The sequence below is a fragment of the Coenobita brevimanus genome, chromosome 84 (assembly GCF_032717465.1).
Source record: "Coenobita brevimanus isolate Jiangsu-jjx chromosome 84, ASM3271746v2, whole genome shotgun sequence".
Taxonomy (NCBI): domain Eukaryota; kingdom Metazoa; phylum Arthropoda; class Malacostraca; order Decapoda; family Coenobitidae; genus Coenobita; species Coenobita brevimanus.
Genome location: NC_137037.1, coordinates 46,478,563 through 46,497,378, shown reverse-complemented (window position 1 = coordinate 46,497,378; position 18,816 = coordinate 46,478,563). Strand labels below are relative to the sequence as shown.

The following is an 18,816-nucleotide window of genomic DNA, read 5'->3' as shown; positions in this document are numbered from 1 at the left end:
AAAGATGCATATGAGAGATAATGGTAGTAAGAAAGGAGGAAGTTTAAGAGGAGGACCGAATAAGTAGGTGTATTAGTGAGAAAAAATAATTTGTAAGAAATAAGACGTACAGGAAAATGGAGAGAAGTGAATAATAAAGAGGTGTGTGAGTGAGAAGATAAACAAGGAATCGTGAAAGAAAATGAAGAAGTTAAAGGAGAAGACGTAGATAATGAAGAGGTGTATGAGTGAGAAGACAGGCAAGGAGACGTACAGGAAAATGAAGAAGTTGACGTAGTAAATAAGGGAGAGGTGTGTGAGGACGAGGATAAGTGCCAGTGTCCAGTTGCCTTATGGTGGTTTGTCACGAAGGTTGAGGTGTACTTGCTTTTACCTGCTTTATTTATACAAGAGGAGCCTCCGGTGGTCAGGTGGGTAGCGTGTACGTCTGCCAATTCTTCTCGCCTGTGTTCAGTCTTACTTTGGGGCGAACATTTAAGGAGTTGTAGTAGTAGTAGTAGTAGTAGTAGTAGCAGTGCCATTGATACTACTTCGTGTATGGAAGAGCTGCCCCGTTGTGCCAGGCGTGTGCTTGCCGGCTGCTACAGTACATACATATATATTTATACAAGTATCCCCTTCCTTTCTTCTCTCCTTAGGTCTTCCCCTCCCCCCTCCATCTCTCCCTCCCCCATACTCCTTTCCCCCCATATCCTCCTCCCCCTCACCCTTCACTTTTCATTTCCCTTCCCCTTGCACCATTTCCCTTCCCCTCTCTCCATTTCCCTTCCCCTCGCTCCTCTCTCTTAATCTTCTCATCCTCACTCCTCTGTATTTCCCCCTCCCCCTCACACTTCTCCTACCTCTCCCTTTCTCTCAATCCTTCCTCTCCATCTTCTCCATCCCTGTCATTCTTTTCTCTCCAACTTCTCCCCTCCCTCTCACTCCTTTCTTTCTATCTTCTTTCCCTTTCTCTCATTCTTTTCTCTCCAACTTCCCCTTCTCCCTCTCATTCGTTTCCCTCCAACTTTTCACCCTCCCTCTCACTCCTTTCTCTCCATCTTCTCCCCCCCACCCCTTTCCGTCTCCCCCTCTCCCTAACCCCTCCATTAAATTTTCCCCATTTGAAGCTGAAGAAAATCGTCTGTAGGAGCAGGAATGAGATTATTAAGACGTCTTGGGATTACAGGGATTAGGGAGGTATTCTAAGTGGCTTTGGAAATTTCTTAACACCTCTTCCTTAGCGACTTATTCTACATTTTACACCTCAATATCCTCTTGTGTTTTGTTGATGTAAAAAAAATATGCCTGTGCTAAAAACAGGTAAAATAACACAAAATTGAATATCAGAGCTTAATAGGCATAATAAATCGCAATGAAAAAGGTGTTACGAAGCCGCCTGTGCTACTTAGAATATAGGTTTATGTGTGAGGTATCTCGTAGCGCTGATCTCAGGGTTAAAATATGGTCTGTTATACGTTATGAAGGAAAAATAGTTGAGTATCCCCCCATTCTCATTCTTCCATCCATGTCCCCCCCTCTCCTTTCCCTCCTCTTCTCTCCTCTCTCCTTTCCCTCCTCTCCTCCTCCCGTCTCCAATACCTCCTCTCCGATTCCCTCCCCGTCTTTCCCCTTCTCTCTCTCTCTTTCTTCCTCCCCTTCTTCCTTCCCTTCTCTCGTCCCAACCTTCCCCTCCTCACTGCCACCCTTTTCCCTCCCCACCACTTCTCCCTCCCTTCCCTCCTTCTGGCTTTCCCCATTCCTCCCTTCCCTCCCTTTGTCTCCCACTTTCCCTTCCCTTTCTCTCTCCTTCCCTTCCCTCCCCTCCTTCTCTGCCTTTACATCACGTCCTCTCCAATTCCCACCCCATCTTCCCCTTCCCTTCCCTCCTCATTTCCTCCTCTCTCTTCCCTCTCCCCACATCCCTCCCCTCACCACCTTCCCCTCCCCTTCTCTCAACATTTTCCTCCCCACCACTCCCTATCTTACCTCTTCTTCCTCCCTCCCTTCCCTCTATCTCTCCCCCACATTCCCCTCCCCACCCCCACCCCACCTGTAGGTCCCTCTTATTAAGCTATTGGTATACTTTAAGATGTCTGAGCTACCCACCTCTCACTTTAAATCTCCCCCTCCCTCTTGCAGTCCCTTCTCCCCCTCCCACTCCCCTCCTCTCTACCCCTCCCTCTCCCCTCCTCTCTACCCCTCCCTCTCCTCCTCCCTTTTCTGTTCCTCCCATCCTCTCCATTACTTAATTCTCTCTCTCTCTCTCTCTCTCTCTCTCTCTCTCTCTCTCTCTCTCTCTCTCACACACACACACACACACACACACACACACACACACACACACACACACACACACACACACACACACACACACACACACACACGCGTCAGGCAGGGATAAAGGAGAGTTCGTTTTTTTCATTTTTAGATGGACATAGGCATCATTTTTCCCTTCACTTCAAGAGGTCACCCCAGAACTGAACGAAATCATCTGGAAATAGCGAAACTAAAAGAGAAACGCGTCATTGAATTTACTGGGTTAATCAGGCTACCTCCAGACGATTTTATTCATCTTAAGGCGAACTTCAGGACAGTGAATGAATTAGTGAAGGATTTATCTATTTCCTTCATTAAATTTACCCCCAAAATGAATACAGGAAAATTTCTACGGTTCTTTCACCTTAACTTGGCCCAGATTTTCGTCCATTTGCAGCTGAATACATGAAGCTTAAAAGGAAGAAAAAAGACAGTGCTACGGCTCTACACCCATTCCATAGCACTTCTTCGTGACTAGTATCATATTCTAAAGTTCATCCATTGCTACTGCTCGGTATTCAAGGTGGAGAGATGGCAATTTTGGGACCAAGTTAGAGTAAAAAAAAATGAAAAGTATCGTGATAGATGAATTATAAAAAGTTCTCGGGCTGAAAGGGTTAAAGGAGTATCTTGGAGCAGAGGGGGTTAAAAATAATCCATAAAAACTTGAGGGAGGGCAGTCTGATGGCGGAGAACGGGGTGACATGGAGGCGATTCGTTTGTGGCCACCCCTTCTGAACTTAAGGCATCTGGCTATGGAAGGATAGATAAATAGGTAGAAAGATAGACAAATCTATATAAGAGAGAGAGAGAGAGAGAGAGAGAGAGAGAGAGAGAGAGAGAGAGAGAGAGAGAGAGAGAGAGATTTAGTACTCATAAGAAAAGAATGAGAACAGGGAAGGTGAATATAGAAAAAGGGAGACGGAGAGAAGAAACTGAATGACGAGGAGCGAAGAAAGACAAGGCTGAAGAAGGAAAAAAAATATATATATGCTAGTAAGAAAGAGAAAAGGAAGACATTACAGGAATCAGAAAAGTGAAGAAGACACTGGATAAGGGGTAACTAAGGCAGAAGAAGAGGGAGAAAGGGTAAAGAAAAGGCTTGTAAGGAAGAGGTCAGAGGTTGAGAAGGGAGAAATGACTATATAAAAATTAGCCGGTAAAGAAGACGTGAAAGGGGAGACTGAAAAAGAAATTACTTTTAAAAAATAGGATAAGCCCAGTGAGCAAGAGTTCAAAGGGGAGAGGGTCAGAAGAAATGACTATATTAGCCAAGGTTTGTGGTGACTCCTCCTCCTCCTCCTCTTCCTCTTCCTTCCCTCCTCCTCCTTCTCCTCCTTCCCCCTACCCTCCTCCTCGTCTCTTACTGTTAATTTTATCGTCCCCGTCAAGGCAGGAGACTCGGGGTATAATCTGGCATACTTAGTGGACTTAAGACCCGATGTTCGTGTTTCCATTACGGCAGGAAATTGTTGGGGGATGGGATGGGCTGGGGGAGAGGGGACAGGGCAGGGAAAGGCATAGAAAAAAGGATAGGGAAGGAAGCGAGGGGTAAGAAATTAGGGTAGGAAGGGCAAGGTAGGATGGGATGAGGGGCAAGATAGGATGGTTTGAGAGAGAGGGGACGGGGCAGGGAAAGACATTGAAAAAAAGCTAGGGAAGGAAGAAAGGAGTAAGAAATAAGGGTAAGATAGGATGAAGGGAGGAACGGGTAGGGTGGCTTGGGGAGAGAGAGGGGATAGGGCAGGGAAGGGCATAGAAAAAAGGATAGGGAAGGAGGAGAGAGGTATGAAATTAGAGTAGAATAGGAGGAGGGAGAGGGTAGAGGGGGTTCATAAGGAGACGAGAGGAGATAGGAGAGAGGAATAGGGGTACTGGATAGGGCAAGAGGAGGGAAAGAAGAGTAGAAAGTGTAGGGAAAGGGAGGGAAAGAACGGTAGAGGAAGGAGAGAGGGAATCTTGGGAATAAGGGGAGCTTGTTTGAGGGGATTGAGAAAGGAAATAAAGCGAAATGATTAGAGAGAGGTAGGGAATAGGGGTGCAGGAGGAAAATAGGAAAAGGAGAGAGAGAGAAGGAGGAGTAGAGGATAGGGAAGAGTAAGGGGTGCTGAAAGAAGTAAGGGTAGAGGAGAGGGGAGGCAAAAAAAGGTCAAAGGGAAGGCAGGAGGGGTAAGAAATTAAATAGGATGAGGAAATAAAGGAGGTGGAAGGATGGGGGATGGGGAGTACTAGTAGAGGAGTGAATGGGGTGTAAGGGGGATGAGGCAGAGGGAAAGAGTAAGGAAAGGAGGGAGGGAATACAAAGGAGTACAAAGGAAAGCAAACAGCAACAGATTTAGTGTTTCTTCGATGGCTGTTTGTTAGAGGGTTTACTGTATCTATTTGTAGTTTGAGGATAAGGATGGGAAAGCAGGAAGAGGGATTATGGATAGTATTTGTATGTGTGTGTGTGTGTGTGTGTGTGTGTGTGTGTGTGTGTGTGTGTGAATAGCCTGTAGGGGTGTAATGGAGGGTTGATTGAGTTACAGGGTATTTCGAAGACCTTTTTTTTTTAATTAATATATGAGATGAAAATTATACATATTAAATAGTTCCCTTTTTTCTTTTTTTCTTTTTATTGATTGTAATTTTTTTGCGAAAGAGTAAGGGAAATATATAGGGGTGTAATGGAGGGTTGATTAATTTTGCGGGGTATCTAAAAACATATTTTATAATTATTTGTATTGTTATTATTATTATTATTATTATTATTATTATTTGATGATTAAAAGGAGAGAAGTTAGTTTATACATTTATTTATACAGCTATTTGTTTCAAAAGGTAAAGATTATATATACCGTGGAGGTTTAAGAAACGATTTTTTAAGGATTAGTAGAGAGAGGAAATGTGAAAAAAAAAAAAAAAATCACCCTTTTTCATCCTTATTTATGATGAAAGGTGAAAGGGAAAATATAGGGGTGGAAAGGAGGGTTAATCATAGTGTGGATTATATTAGTCTATTTAATTTTTTTAAGGAAGATTATAGGCGATAGAAAGTCATAGAAAGCTTTATGGATTTTTTTATATCTTTCATTTTAAATTTATGGGTTTGTGTTTATTTTAGCTTTTATTTCTGTTTATTTCCTTTTTTGTGTGTAATAAAGTTCAACACTTTTACGTCAGAACGCTTCTTAGTATTTGCTTTTTTCTCTTATATTCTTTTTTTCTTATTCTATTTTCTCTTTCCGTCTTTTTTCTTTTTCTTTTCTTATTTTTTCTTCTTGTTCCTTTTTCTTTTCCTTTTTTCTCTTTCCTTTCGTTTTTCTTTTATCTCTTTCCTTTTTTCTTATTTTTTCTCATTCCTTTCTTTTTTCGTTTCTCTTTTTCCTTCATTTTTTCTCTTTCCTTTCTTTTTTCGTTTCCTTTTTTCCTTTCTTTTTTCTCTTTCCTTTCTTTTTTCGTTTCCTTTTTTCCTTTCTTTTTTCTCTTTCCTTTCTTTTTTCGTTTCCTTTTTTCCTTTCTTTTTTCTCTTTCCTTTCTTTTTTCGTTTCCTTTTTTCCTTCCTTTTTTCTCTTTCCTTTCTTTTTTCTTATTCTTTTTTTTCTTTCCTTTCTTTTTTCTCTTTCCTTTTTTTTTTCTTACTTTTTTTTCTTTCCTTTCTTTTTTCGTTTTCCCTTTTCCTTCCTTTTTTCTTTCTTTCTTTTTCTTTCTTTCTTTTGTTTTTTCTTTCTCTTCTCTTTCGTTCCTTTCTTTTTTCGTTTGTTTCCTCATTCCTTTCCACTTTCATTTTCTTTTTTCTCTCCATTCTTTTTTCATTTTATTTTTCTCTTTCCATTCTTTTTTCATTTTATTTTTTTCTTTCCTTTCTTTTTTCTTTTCTTTTTCTTCCTCCTTTTTTTTCACATAATATTCAATTAAGGATGATTTCTATCCGACGGTCTTAAATTATTGACCCGAATAAACATATAAACCAATTTTCGAGACCTGTTCATCATCTTAACATACTCTCTTGCCAAGGGTAGTTAGATTAAAGAGTTGGTTTGAGTAGTAACCAAGGAGACTCATTCCTACCTCGAAACTAAGGTTAAAGGAATTCTGTGCACCTACGACTTGGTATATATGTATAAGAGGAGTCGGCCCAAATTATTCCTTTTATTTTTTTCATGAATTTTGAGAGAATTTAAACCCAATTTTTAAATATACTTTTTTATATACTGGCCACCGACGGGCGCTTTATTTCAGTTTTTTGAGAGAGAGAGAGAGAGAGAGAGAGAGATTGGAAGTAAAAAAAAAAATAATAGTTTCCATTAAGTACAGTTTCGGACATACATGATGATCAGTTCCGTGTTCTCGTCGGTTGAGGAAGCTCCGTAACACCTCCTCTTTACGGATTTATTTTTTGATGCGGCTGGCTAATATCGTCTTGTACACGTTGTTTATACAGAGTTTGGTGATATTGGATTGATTTATGTGACAGAAGAGGACGGCAAGGTGTAATGAGCAAAAGAAATCGCTTAGGGGCAGGTGTTAGGGAGCTTTCTTAACCCACGAGAAAACGGACAGGTGAGCGATGACTTTTGAAACACGGTGATAACAACCACCGAGTCCAGCAAACGTTTCAAAATAATACGTCAGATTTTCATAATTTTTCGACCTTAAATGTGTTGATGTTTGTCTGTCGCTTTATATTCGGGTTAAAGGATGTGTTCACATCAAAATATTTTATTATTATAGGAAATATACTCACGTGAAATTGGTATGCTAAAAAATATACCTTTATGTGAAGCAAGGACGTAATGGAGTGAGGTATACTGTTAGGCATATCGTAATAATATAATTTTGCGTTAGGCTTATTCGCATCAGACTGGAATATACTCTTTAGCACATCATGAGTAGATGCCAATATGTTAAGTATGCTGTCATCACGCTGAAATATGTTGCCAAGTATATTCTTCGACAGCATACTATTATGTTAAGTACATCCACATCACAACAACACCCATAAAAAGCAGAGAAGAGGCGAGGCAGGGAGGAGAGATAGGAGAGGAGGGAGAGTGGGGAGGAGGAAAGAGAGAGGCGAGGGGAGGGAGAAGGGAGGAAAGGGGTAAAGAGGAGAAGAGGAAGGAGAGAAGAGGTGAGAGGAGGGTGAAGAGAGGGAAGAGAAAGGAGAGAAGAGGACAGGAAAGGGAGAAGGGAGGGAAGGGGTAGAGGGAAGAGGAAGAAAAAGGGAGTCGAGAGGAGGAAGGTAGAAGAAAGGGAGAGAGGGAAGAGGGGTTGAAGGAAGGGATGGTGGGAGATGACAGAGGGATAGAGGAGAGAGGGGGAAGGAAATACAGAAAGCTAGAGAGAGAGAGAGAGAGCGAGAGAGAGAGAGAGAGAGAGAGAGAGGAATAAAGAATGTGAAAAAGTGTGTATAAGGAAAGTGAGTGTATGAAGTTTGAGCTTAATAATAGGGTGGGGAGGGGTAGTGACGTCTTAATCAAGGCTAGGAGCTACCCCCCTCCTCTCTCTCTCTCTCTCCTCTCCTCTCCTCTCCTCTCCTCTTCAGTCCTAACTCCAGCCCTCCATTCCATCCCACCTCGTCAGCACCCACAGCCCCTCCAATAATCCTTCAATATCCCCTTCAATAACCAGTCGTCATCGGTCCCAGTGAGGCCGTTTGTTCTCCTCTTCCATTTGGTCTCCCATGTGGCTGGTCTTGCGGTCTTTGTACGTTGTCGGTGGGTCTTTGGTCTGCTTTACCTGTGGGTGGATTGCATTGGGTGTGTGGCTATCGACTGCTGGGTGAGTGGTGGCGCTGTGGGAGCCATTAGTGGTGTTTGTACCTTCCTGGTGCTTGAGAGAGAGAGAGAGAGAGAGAGAGAGAGAGGGAGGGAGGAGGGGGATGTATGCGAGGAACAGGAGTGGAGTAGAAGGAAAGGAAGGGATGGGAGAGACAGGAAAGGATAGGAATGAATGGAAAACCACCCAAGCCTAACCTAACCAAACCTAACGTAACCTGACCTGACATGACCTGACCTTACCTTACCTTCCCTAACTAAGCCTAAATTAACCTAACCTCCTCACCTCACCTTACCCTACCTTACCTTACCTTACCCTACCTTACCTTACCTTACCTTACCTAACCTTACCTAATCAAAATTAATATATTTTCCTTTACCAGGTGAAAGTATGGTTCCAGAATCGCCGAACGAAACACAAACGCGTTCAGCAGGAGGAAGAGCAGCAGGGAGGAGGAGGGGGAGGGGGAGGCTCGGGAGGAGGAGGAGGTGGAGGAGGAGGGGGAGGCAGCGACAAGAAGAACGACACAAGGGAAGGAAGCGACAGGGATGGCTCTAAGGGCGACGGGAGCAGCAAATCCGAGGGTGTGGACGACCGAAGCGACCTGTCCATGATTGAGTACGACGAGGACGACGTGATGAGCGACGAGGAGGTGTGTTGTGGCCGGGAGGGTGGGGGTGGGGGTGTGCAGACCTAGTAGGGAGCTGGGTGCTGTGCTGTGGAGGAATGCTACAAAGATTCTGCCGATTCTACTGATCCTACTGACAACATTATTCTTACTGACATTAGCCCGTCTTCTGAATGGCATAGGAGATTTCGTAACACCTCCTATTTGATCGATTTAGTCTGCATATTGCGTCTCACTATTCTCTTATTTGGTATTAATGCAAACTGTGTCGAAATTAAAACGATATAATTTGCATGCAAGATAATGTTAGGGTGTAATATGCAAAGTAAATCGCTAAGGAAGAGGTGTTATGGGGCCTCCTTTTTCTACCACCGATAAGGTCGCTACTTTTTTGTTCCGACTGTTGCTGTATAGGCGGTGACAAAAGTTCGCCTAATATTTCACCTCTCCTGTTCCTCACTTTGCTAACGCTCATATGCCTACGCTTGGAGAGACCTGGGTTCGTAATCGTCGGTTTAGGAGGCTCCCTAGCTTTTCTTCCTAAGCGATTTATTTTGCTTATTACACCTTCCCGGCCCAGCTCCCTAGCACCTATTCCTGAGCGATTTATTTTGCTTGTTACACCTTACTGTCCTATTCTGTTGTGTATAAATCCTTCCAGTGTCGCCATATTGTGCATTAATAACGTACACAGCGATATTAGTCAGTCGTATCCCAAAATAAATCGCTAAGGGAGAGGTGTTAGGGAGCTTCCTTACCCGACGAGAGTACATACCCTGGAATGTACTTGAAATTGTACTAAAGTCCTGATCATGTACAACTGTTACTTCTACCTCCACTACTGTGACTACTACTATTCGTACTACCTGATTAGCACTGTACTTAGAAAATGTGCTGAATACAGTACTGTGGAGAAATGATACTGAGATTCCTACAGTGTATATCCCATCACCTGAATACAATAGCCTGGATTTTGCCTCAATAAAATACACAGATACGTCGAGTAAGGAAGCTCCGTAGCACCTCTTCTTTAGCGATTTATTTTCCAAACTACCCATTAGCAGCCTCTTTTGTGCTTCTTATAATTAGTAAGGACATTGATTGAATAACACACAGGCATATAGTAACGGAGAAGAATCAGGAATAAACCGGTAAGGAAGAGGTGTTAGTAAGCTTTCTAACCACACCAGAATACCACCATGTGTCACCGAAAGAGTTAAAAGAGTCAGGAATAAATCGGTAAGAAAGAGGTGCTAGTAAGCTTCCTGACTACACCAGAATACCGCCATGTGTCACTGAAAGAGTTTAAATTCGGAAATAAATCGGTAAGGAAGAGGTGTTAGTAAGCTTCCTAACCACACCGGAATACCACCTTACGTCACCGAAAGAGTTAAAAGAGTCAGGAATAAATCGGTAAGGAAGAGGTGTTAGTAAGCTTCCTAACTACACCAGAATACCGCCCAGTGTCACTGAAAGAGTTACAAGCCTGGATAATGAGGGTGGGAGGGTCATTTCTCAGTATGGTGTTCTTTCTCATCTCTCTCTCCTAAGGACCCGTAAAGGCGTGAATAAGTATGGTAGAGCTGCCCACTCATGACGGCGTGAGTAGGTAGTTACTTATATACTTAAATATATTGAGGCCACTTCTATTTCCACTACTGTGACTGTCACCGAAGTACTACTGGTGTATTGAATAATTTGACAGCAACAACAACAGCAACTAATACTACTACTGCTACTGTCACTACCACCACCACCACTTCTGCTACTACTGCTACTACTACTACTACTACTACTACAACTACTACTACTACTACTGCCACTACTACCACCACCACCACCACTACTACTACAACAGTTTCATGACCAACACAACTACCAACAGTCATATTCAAGCCTCCTCCTCGTCGTCCCACTGCTATCACTACTACTACCACTACTACTGCTACTACTATCATCATTTCTTGACCATCACAACTACCAATACCCTTAGTGAAGCATATGTGCAAAAATATGTGTGACCAAGGACTGTATTCTCGAATGGTAAGGAAGCTCCCTGACACCTCTTATTTAGCGATTTATTTTTGGATATGGCTGGTTAACACCTTTTTGTGGGTTATTTATGCAGAGTATAGCGATATTGGAAAGGATTTATTTAACATAGAACAGGACAGTAAAGTGTAACAAACGAAATAAGTCTCTTAGGAAAAGGTGTTAGGGAGCTTCCTTAACCGACAAGAATACGGACCTGGGTGAAGAAAATGCGTATATATTGAAAAAATAAAAATAAAAATAGTTCACCCAAAGTTAACTACACTTTATCGAGAAATTTTGTAAAAAAGAGAAAAAACTGCATATGAAACTGTTTTTGAGCTGGAGATTTACAAAAGAAAAAGTATAGTACGAAAGGTAACAGCAAACAAACATTGGCCTTCGCTACGTTTGAAAAAAAATAAAAATAAAAAGGTAGCAATGAAAGGAGAAAGACAAGTGTAACGAAAAAAAAGAAAAATGGTGAACAGCTGCACAGAAAATGAGAGGTGAAATTAGAAGAAAAAATTGTGTAAAGTGAAAGAAGATTGGAGAATGAGACATGGGGAAATTACAGTTGAAAAAGAAATGGATATGAAGGATATGTGGCAAAGTGGAAAATAGTGTAACGAAAATATCTGCAAAAAGGAGAAAACGTAATTCAAAAGCGAGTGATAAAATATATGAGTTCAGAAGCACTAGAAAACAGAAAGCAGAAACAAAGGAGAGAGAGAGAGAGAGAGAGAATAAGTTAGAGAAGAGGGTGAGAATATAATAAAACCTGCAAGTATAACGAAGAAGAAAAATAACATGGCACAGTACTGTTATCGGCAAAAGTCATATCGTCGATCCCGGCCCATATCGCCTCACTCCCTCTCGTCAGATTTCGATTTACAGGAAGAACAAAGGATGTGGGAGATTTCTGCACACTCCCTTTCATGTTCTTCCTGGATAAATTGAGAATAGATCGTTATTTCCCTCTCGTAACTAAGATTTGTTTTTCTAGGATGGACAAGAAGGAAGCGACTCTGCACTGGTCTTTCCTTGTCTTCCCTGCAAAAATGTGAACTGTGAGGGGATTAGTTCACTAAATCTATTACCCTGCTCACCCCTGTACCCTCTCTAACCCAGAGCCTTACTTGCACTGCTACCTGCTCTTTCTGCTGCTTTCTCTGCTGTTACGTTGATCGGCTTCTCGGCAGACCTCGATCGACAACACGACTTTTGTTGATCACTGTACATACCGCGAGTCCCAAGTGAAGTGAGAAATCAGAGAGACGGATATTGTATAAAGAAATGGCGAAGCAAAGGAAGTGCAAGGTAAAAAGGAGGTGCCAGCAGCAATGCATCAGAGTAAAAACATCATCAGTAGAAAAAAAAAAAAAGTTATTACAGATGATACAGACCTACCGTACTCACTTCCTCTCTGTCCTCTCACATTCTATATTTGAAAATGAGTAGAAAAATACAGTGATTACAGAAGATATAGACCTACCGTACTCACCTGCTTTCTGTAACATCACTTTCTGTATCTGAAAATAAGTAGAAAAAGACAGTGATTACAGATGATACAGACCTACCGTACTCTCCTGCTCTCTGTAACCTCACTTTCTGTATCTGAATATGAGTAGGAAAAGACAGTGATTATTACAAACGGTACAGACGCACCTCTCAATACCCCCACTAACTTCTTTGTACCCCCGGACACTTTATACGTAACCCAAACACTGTACATAAATTTCTAAGTGCGTAGAAATGTATGAGTAAAAGCGTAAGTCTGATCATTAATTTTTGTCCTCTATTTTACGTTTTCTTTGAGCATTAATGTCTTTATTACTTTATTTTAATTTTTTTCTGCGGAATTTTGTCGACCTTTTTAAATACATTTTTACCTCTTTTTTTATAGGCAGTCTTTTTTCGTACTTTTTGATTATATCATTTATGTAGGTTCTTTTTATATGCAGTAATTTTTCGTACTTTTTTTTTTTTTAGTCTTTATATGCGGTAATTTTTCGTACTTTTTAAATACTTTTTTACTCAGCGTATTTTTTTTACATGCAGTATTTTTACATTTTTTTAATATTTTTAAAATAGCCTCTTTATATTTGCAGTAAATTTTCATACTTTCACCTTTTGTTTTGTTAGTAGTGAGGGGAATTTCATGTCCTTCAGTCCCAGGACGTTTATTTTATTTTTTGCTATCACCAGACGATTTTCTTCTCGCTTGCGTGTTGCAGCGACGGCTCAGATTGCTGGTGCGAGGGGGGACAGATATTTGGGCTGCTTCATGACATTACAATCACACATCCAGTGGACGGAAAGTAAGAGACACGATAAAATTGAAAATGATTATGAGAAAAGGCAACGATGCAGGGTAGACACTGTTAATGCTGACTAAGCCGTGTCCGCAACACAGAGAAAAGGGCTGGGCAGTTTATGGACCACCCTGTATATATGACACTTTTAAGATTGAAGCAGTTTCCGCAACACACGAGAAAAGGGCTGCTTACTTTTTGGACGACCCTGTACCAGTATATATAAAACACCTAAGATCGAAGAAGGCTCCCTTAAGATGAATAAAATCGTCTGGAAGTAGAGAATAAAATTAAATACATCGTGGCACTGAAGGGGAAATAATCTGTTAATTGAATAAGGTTTATTTTGAGGTCTTAATTGTCAGTGCATTTCTTCTTTTCACTTTTTTTTTTTTTCAATGGATTTATTTCGTGCCAAAGATTTGTTCTCCTTGGCGGTGTATCATATGTAAAATGATCTGTAAATAAAGAATTGAAAGTACTGTGTGTTTTTTTTTCTGTAAATAAAGAACTGAAAGTAATATGTGTTTTATTGTTACTTCTGTTCTGAGGAGAGATGGTAGGTACTGCTCTCTCTCTCTCTCTCTCTCTCTCTCTCTCTCGCCGCATGGTGCTATGAAGGTGGTCTGATCGTGTGTTTGTCGTTCTTTGCATTGCCTTTGCATGTGTTATTTTCTTTGAAGACAGCTCAAGTATTAAAAAACAAAATCTGCAATAAACCCAGGTGCTGTCACATAGCTTAAATTTTTCTCGCCAGAAATTAGTCGAGATCACGGTATCAGTATAACTAAAACCACTGAATATCAATTCTCTTCTGTTCCTGTTTTCGGCAGTATTTTATTCCAGCAAACGCCAGACGATATTACATAGTTCTCGCTGAGTTAATAAATTGTCCTTGTTAATCTTCTCGTGGTCGCGACAACGTTTTAAGGAGCACAAGACTATTTCATTTTACCGAGGGTAATAATAGGTGCATGAGTGTTACTGCCAGTAATTTGATCATGTTGTGTGAATATAACAGGAAGCAAATAAGTAAGTGCAACGCACCGCGTAGGGTAAAAAAAAAAAAAAAAAAAACTACTTGGCAACTTTTCATGCCGTCGTGTTCGAGTTGACGCAAAAAAATAAATAAATAAATAAATTTCAAAGTAACAGCCTCTATTGTATAAATATTTTAGTGAATGTGGCATTATCTACGAGAAGAGAAATTGATTTGTTACTCGTACCTTTACACTTTTAGTTAATTTAGTGATATCGAACGCTTTCGCGGCGACGTTTTCATGTGAACAGTGAGTGTCCTCACAATTTTATGAAGAATATAAGTGTTTTAGAAGTGAAATACTCGTCTTTGTGTTCTCAGAAACACCTTGGACGAACAGTGCAGCGGCAGGTGTACTTAGGCACTCACACAGGTATGCTTAACGTGCGATATGTAATTGTCTTGATCGGGAACACCTGGAAGTGGCTGGCCCAAGGGGATTTAAATGGCTGCCCCATTTAAATGCCCATTTCCGCCAGGAGTTCCTTTTAATTTCATGTTAAACCAATTTAGGTACCAGGTGAATGTAAGGTATAAATGCAGCCACTCTTTTTATATACTATTTTGCTTGAGTACATTATTCATTTGTTTGCTAAGTTAAGGTAAAGGCTAGATTTTCATTTGTACAATTTTGCATGTCTAGATACAGTACATTGGTATATCGTAGCGATACAGTTTGTTCATGGTATTCCATTTCTGTTAAGATGTTTGGTGATTGTATAGGAAGATGCCACCTCTTAAATGATTAATGGACAGAGCAATGCCACCTAAGTTAATTTTTATTTATTAATTTTTTTTTTTTTGTGCTATTTCCTTACCAGTTAAGAGACATTACAGATGTGTGTTAAAGTTTTTATTAAACTAACCTAATCCAACCAGACCTAAAGATAATTGATTAACATAAGTTACTGTATTGTTTGGGAGAATCTTAACATACAAGTCCTTTACCAAAACAAACTTTGTCCCATTCTTAGACTATCATATGGAGATGGTGAAAATATTTTAAAATAAGAAGACCTTCATTTGTATCAGTAGGTGCCTCCTGAGTAAGGTAAGAGCATAAAAAATTAAAATTTATAAGGTAAAAAATGTCACAATTCAGGAGGTATAATTTTGTACAGTAACCATTTTTTTTCCTGTGTTTTTTGTTTAAATGTATTTTGGTTTGTTTCATCATGATTTTGCTTTGAAACCATATACAGTATTCATTTTTAGACTGTTTATGTCCCATCAGTGTTGGGGGACCCATGGGTATTCCAGAGTTTGGGTGTAGGGAAACATGCATTGGTAAGATTATGCTTTAATGGCAATGTCAGTAGGAAATTGTCAGTTAAGTTTCTTTTATTTTCTGATTGTTGCATTTACAAGTGGGTCCCATTATATGAGTGGAATGTATTAATGGTGGACTGCTTGGATAGCAGATGCTCATATAATGGTTTAAAAGAAAAAGGGACCATGAAACTTATTCAGCGGAGTACATAACTTATGAGAAAAACAGGGGTAGGTTAACTGACGCTGCTCGCATCACTGAATTTAGGTCTAAATTGTCTATTCTCATCATCGGATTCTTGTTTAGCGCATGCTCATACAATGGGATTCCGCCTGTGTTTTGCTCTTCTTTGTGATGAATGTGTCCTGTTGAAACCAGTTGTTCTGATTAATTTTAAGTCTTCTCATGTTGTGATGAAGGAGCTTGTAGATTGACGGAGCCCCACTAAAATCCACTCAAAAGCCAAATTTACTAACTGACCATATGAATTATGAACAGGTTAGATCAGATTTTGTCCCGGTTAGGTTTGGGGTAAGGTAATGTGATAGGTTAGGTTTGAATATATTTCAGAAAGACAAATCCACCGTTACATATGAGAGAGAACATGTGCAAGTGGAAAGATCTAGGAAAAGCATGAAGAAGTTAGTACTGAAAGGAAATAATTGGCACGCTGAGAAAATTTTTTAAATATTAGGAAGCCGTTTATGATGATGCCCCCAAACCAATACAGGGATACCTCAATTTCCGGCTTCCCAGAAACCAAACACTTGTCTCACCAAACTAAAGAAATTAGAGAACATTCCCATAATCTGGATGGCTGTCAATTCGCTAGTCTGGACACTCCGCCGCTCCCTAGGTTTGAAACGCACGCATCCGAACTTGGATGTGGTGGTGCGCGCAGCTCTCCGTGACCTCCTTCCATCCCCACAATTCTCCCCTTTTCCCCAACTCCCCCCCCCCCGTCCCTCCTCCATCCCCTGCCATGCTCAGCGCTGCCAGGTGTGTCTCCCTCCCCATCTCCTTGTTCTTCCCCGCCCCTGCTTAGCGCGCTGCCTGCCTGGCCCACGCTTATCCACTCTTGCCGTGTCTGTTGCCCTGAATGCATCTCAGCACAGGCTTATGTCATCACTGTATTTCCATAACATTGTTGTATGTGATGTTTGATGTCCCATTTTTAAGCAATAGCTATAGTATTATGACGATAATAACATTACCTATGGTGTTTCTGTGTCGGTCTCTGTTAATTGAGGGTTTGAGTTTGGGCCTGGAATGCATCTCTGGCTTTTCTTCAGTATCTTTTGGGGAAATTTCTTCGATATCCATCAACTCGCTGTCGGAACACTCCCACCAGTACACAACACCACCGGATATTGGGGTATCACCGGATATTGGGGTATGATTGTATTATACTCACAAAGCTGAAAGAGAAATACAGTATAATGATCTCTTGAATACTGCATATAATGGCACCACGCCTAGTGCGTGATAAAGAAATTGTACGATAATGAAAGCAGAAAACCTGTGGGATTAATCTTAACTGGTTGTGGGTTCTTTGTAAACCCAAATTTTCCCTTTTACAACACCAAATATGTATATACATACTGTTACGATATCAGAAACACATAGGCCTAGGCATGGTTAGATTAGAAACTGATGAAAAGGGCACAGTAAGGAAGAAACACGTACCATAAAAAGGCCTGAGATGGGCTAGAGGGTGGAGAGTTAGTGGAACTTCTCAAGTAGGGCCTCATCTTTGAATTCCTCAGTCATCAGAAAACACAGATTTTACACCATCACTGTCAGCAGAAACCAGCTCAGGTGTGCAGTATTGAAATTTTTTTTAGCCAAAAAGTGTTCAATAATGGCAGGGGTCCAGATTTTCATTTATCTGTGAAAACAAAAACCACTATAACCAAGGGATCACTATATAATTGTCTCCTGATTTATGCAGCTGATGTATTAACCTGTTGGAATGTGTAACTTGGGACTGCATATCTCAGTGCCTTTAACCTGTTATAATGCTGATAGTATGTTACCCATGGCATGAGCCTGACCTCCATTTTTCCCACTAAAACCCATGTATGTTGCAGATTTGCCAACAGATATACTTTGCAAAGACATACCTTACAATACAGAGTTAAACAGATTGTTGACATTAAAGAAGTTTAAAGCAAAGAATAGTTGCACTTTCCTGCAACTGCTTATACCTTAATGCAGCTAGGATAACATACAACCAACCCTAATAATAGCAGAGCACGGATCATTTGAAATATTCTGTGATGTGAGGCTAAGTGCAAGAAATTCCACCTAAAGGAGGAGGTCTTGTTGTAAGGGGAATTAACCCTCTTACTGCTTTTGATAATCATTGATTTTTATTCAGGCAAAAACTAGAGGATTTTGTTCATCTGAGATAGATTTTAGCATGCAGTCAGTATTGCAGTAGCTCTTTTAACCTGTAAACAGTGGCATGCTAAATACCTTGAATTGTTCCCAGGAGGACTGTGACATGCATCTTAGAAGTCGGACTGAAAATTTGAATTTAAATTTGTTTTGGTGCCTGTCACAGCTAATCTATAGCAGGTATTGATGTGGATGTTTGTATACCCATATTTCTTAATGTGTCTTCGCTCTCATAGCCCTAAAACTGGATTAAATTTATATAGATAGACAGACATAGATTGTTTTTCTTAAAAATTTATTGCTTTAGAACACATTTATAGACATTGAGTCTGCTTGGTCACACAGATCAGAGTAGAGCAATAGCAGCTACAATAAAAATTATAGTAAGGCAAATGCTGAACAGAAAAGTACCTCCTCTGTTAGCCAGTAGAGGAAAAATCAGTTGGATTTTTTTTTTTTTTTTTTTTTTTTTTTTTTTTTACCAAGAGCATGGCATATTTTTCCAAAGCATCAGTTTATGAATAAGGGGGAAATGACCCCAAAATGTATATCATACAGCAGTATAATTGTGCTTTTTTTTTTTTTTTTTTTTGTCATGGAAATTACATTTGTCATTTACTTTAGTCAGTTGTCTCAGGTTATAGGTACTGTTATATATTTATGAGGAAATTATCCTGTGAAGACAGATTTTCTGCATTAATTAACCGTTTCATGCATGGACTCCAATCGAGTCATAAAATACCATCCTGTACAGCGCACCATGATTCACATCGTGTCAAACAAAGGAGGACACAAGGTTTCCGCCGATGTGTGTCATATATTGGTATGTTTTTTTAACCAATTTGTGTCATGGTGCGCTTTACAGGTTGTTAAACAATCTAACGACTCAAACCACCTGTGCCTGAGAGGGTAACTTCACTGATATATGGGAAAACATGACGGAGCATTTGCCCCGTGCTTTGAAAGAACCGTGCATGTCCATGCTATATTAATATATTTCCTTGCTTAACTGCTGTTTGCCAGTGACATTTAAACCTTCAAATAGATGTTAAGCACTACTGAGAACAGAATATTC

At 40.4% G+C, this 18,816-nt stretch overlaps 1 protein-coding gene across 1 annotated transcript in view; it reads left to right on the top strand.

Annotated features, from left to right (window-relative positions):
• Positions 1–8,755, top strand: part of E5 (empty spiracles homeobox protein E5) — a 60,591-nt gene extending 51,836 nt beyond the window's left edge. The window contains exon 3 of the mRNA XM_080280360.1: positions 8,441–8,755. Coding sequence (XP_080136486.1) covers positions 8,441–8,755 — 315 coding nt within the window. The remainder of the gene's footprint in view (positions 1–8,440) is intronic.
• The last annotated feature ends 10,061 nt before the right edge of the window (positions 8,756–18,816 follow it).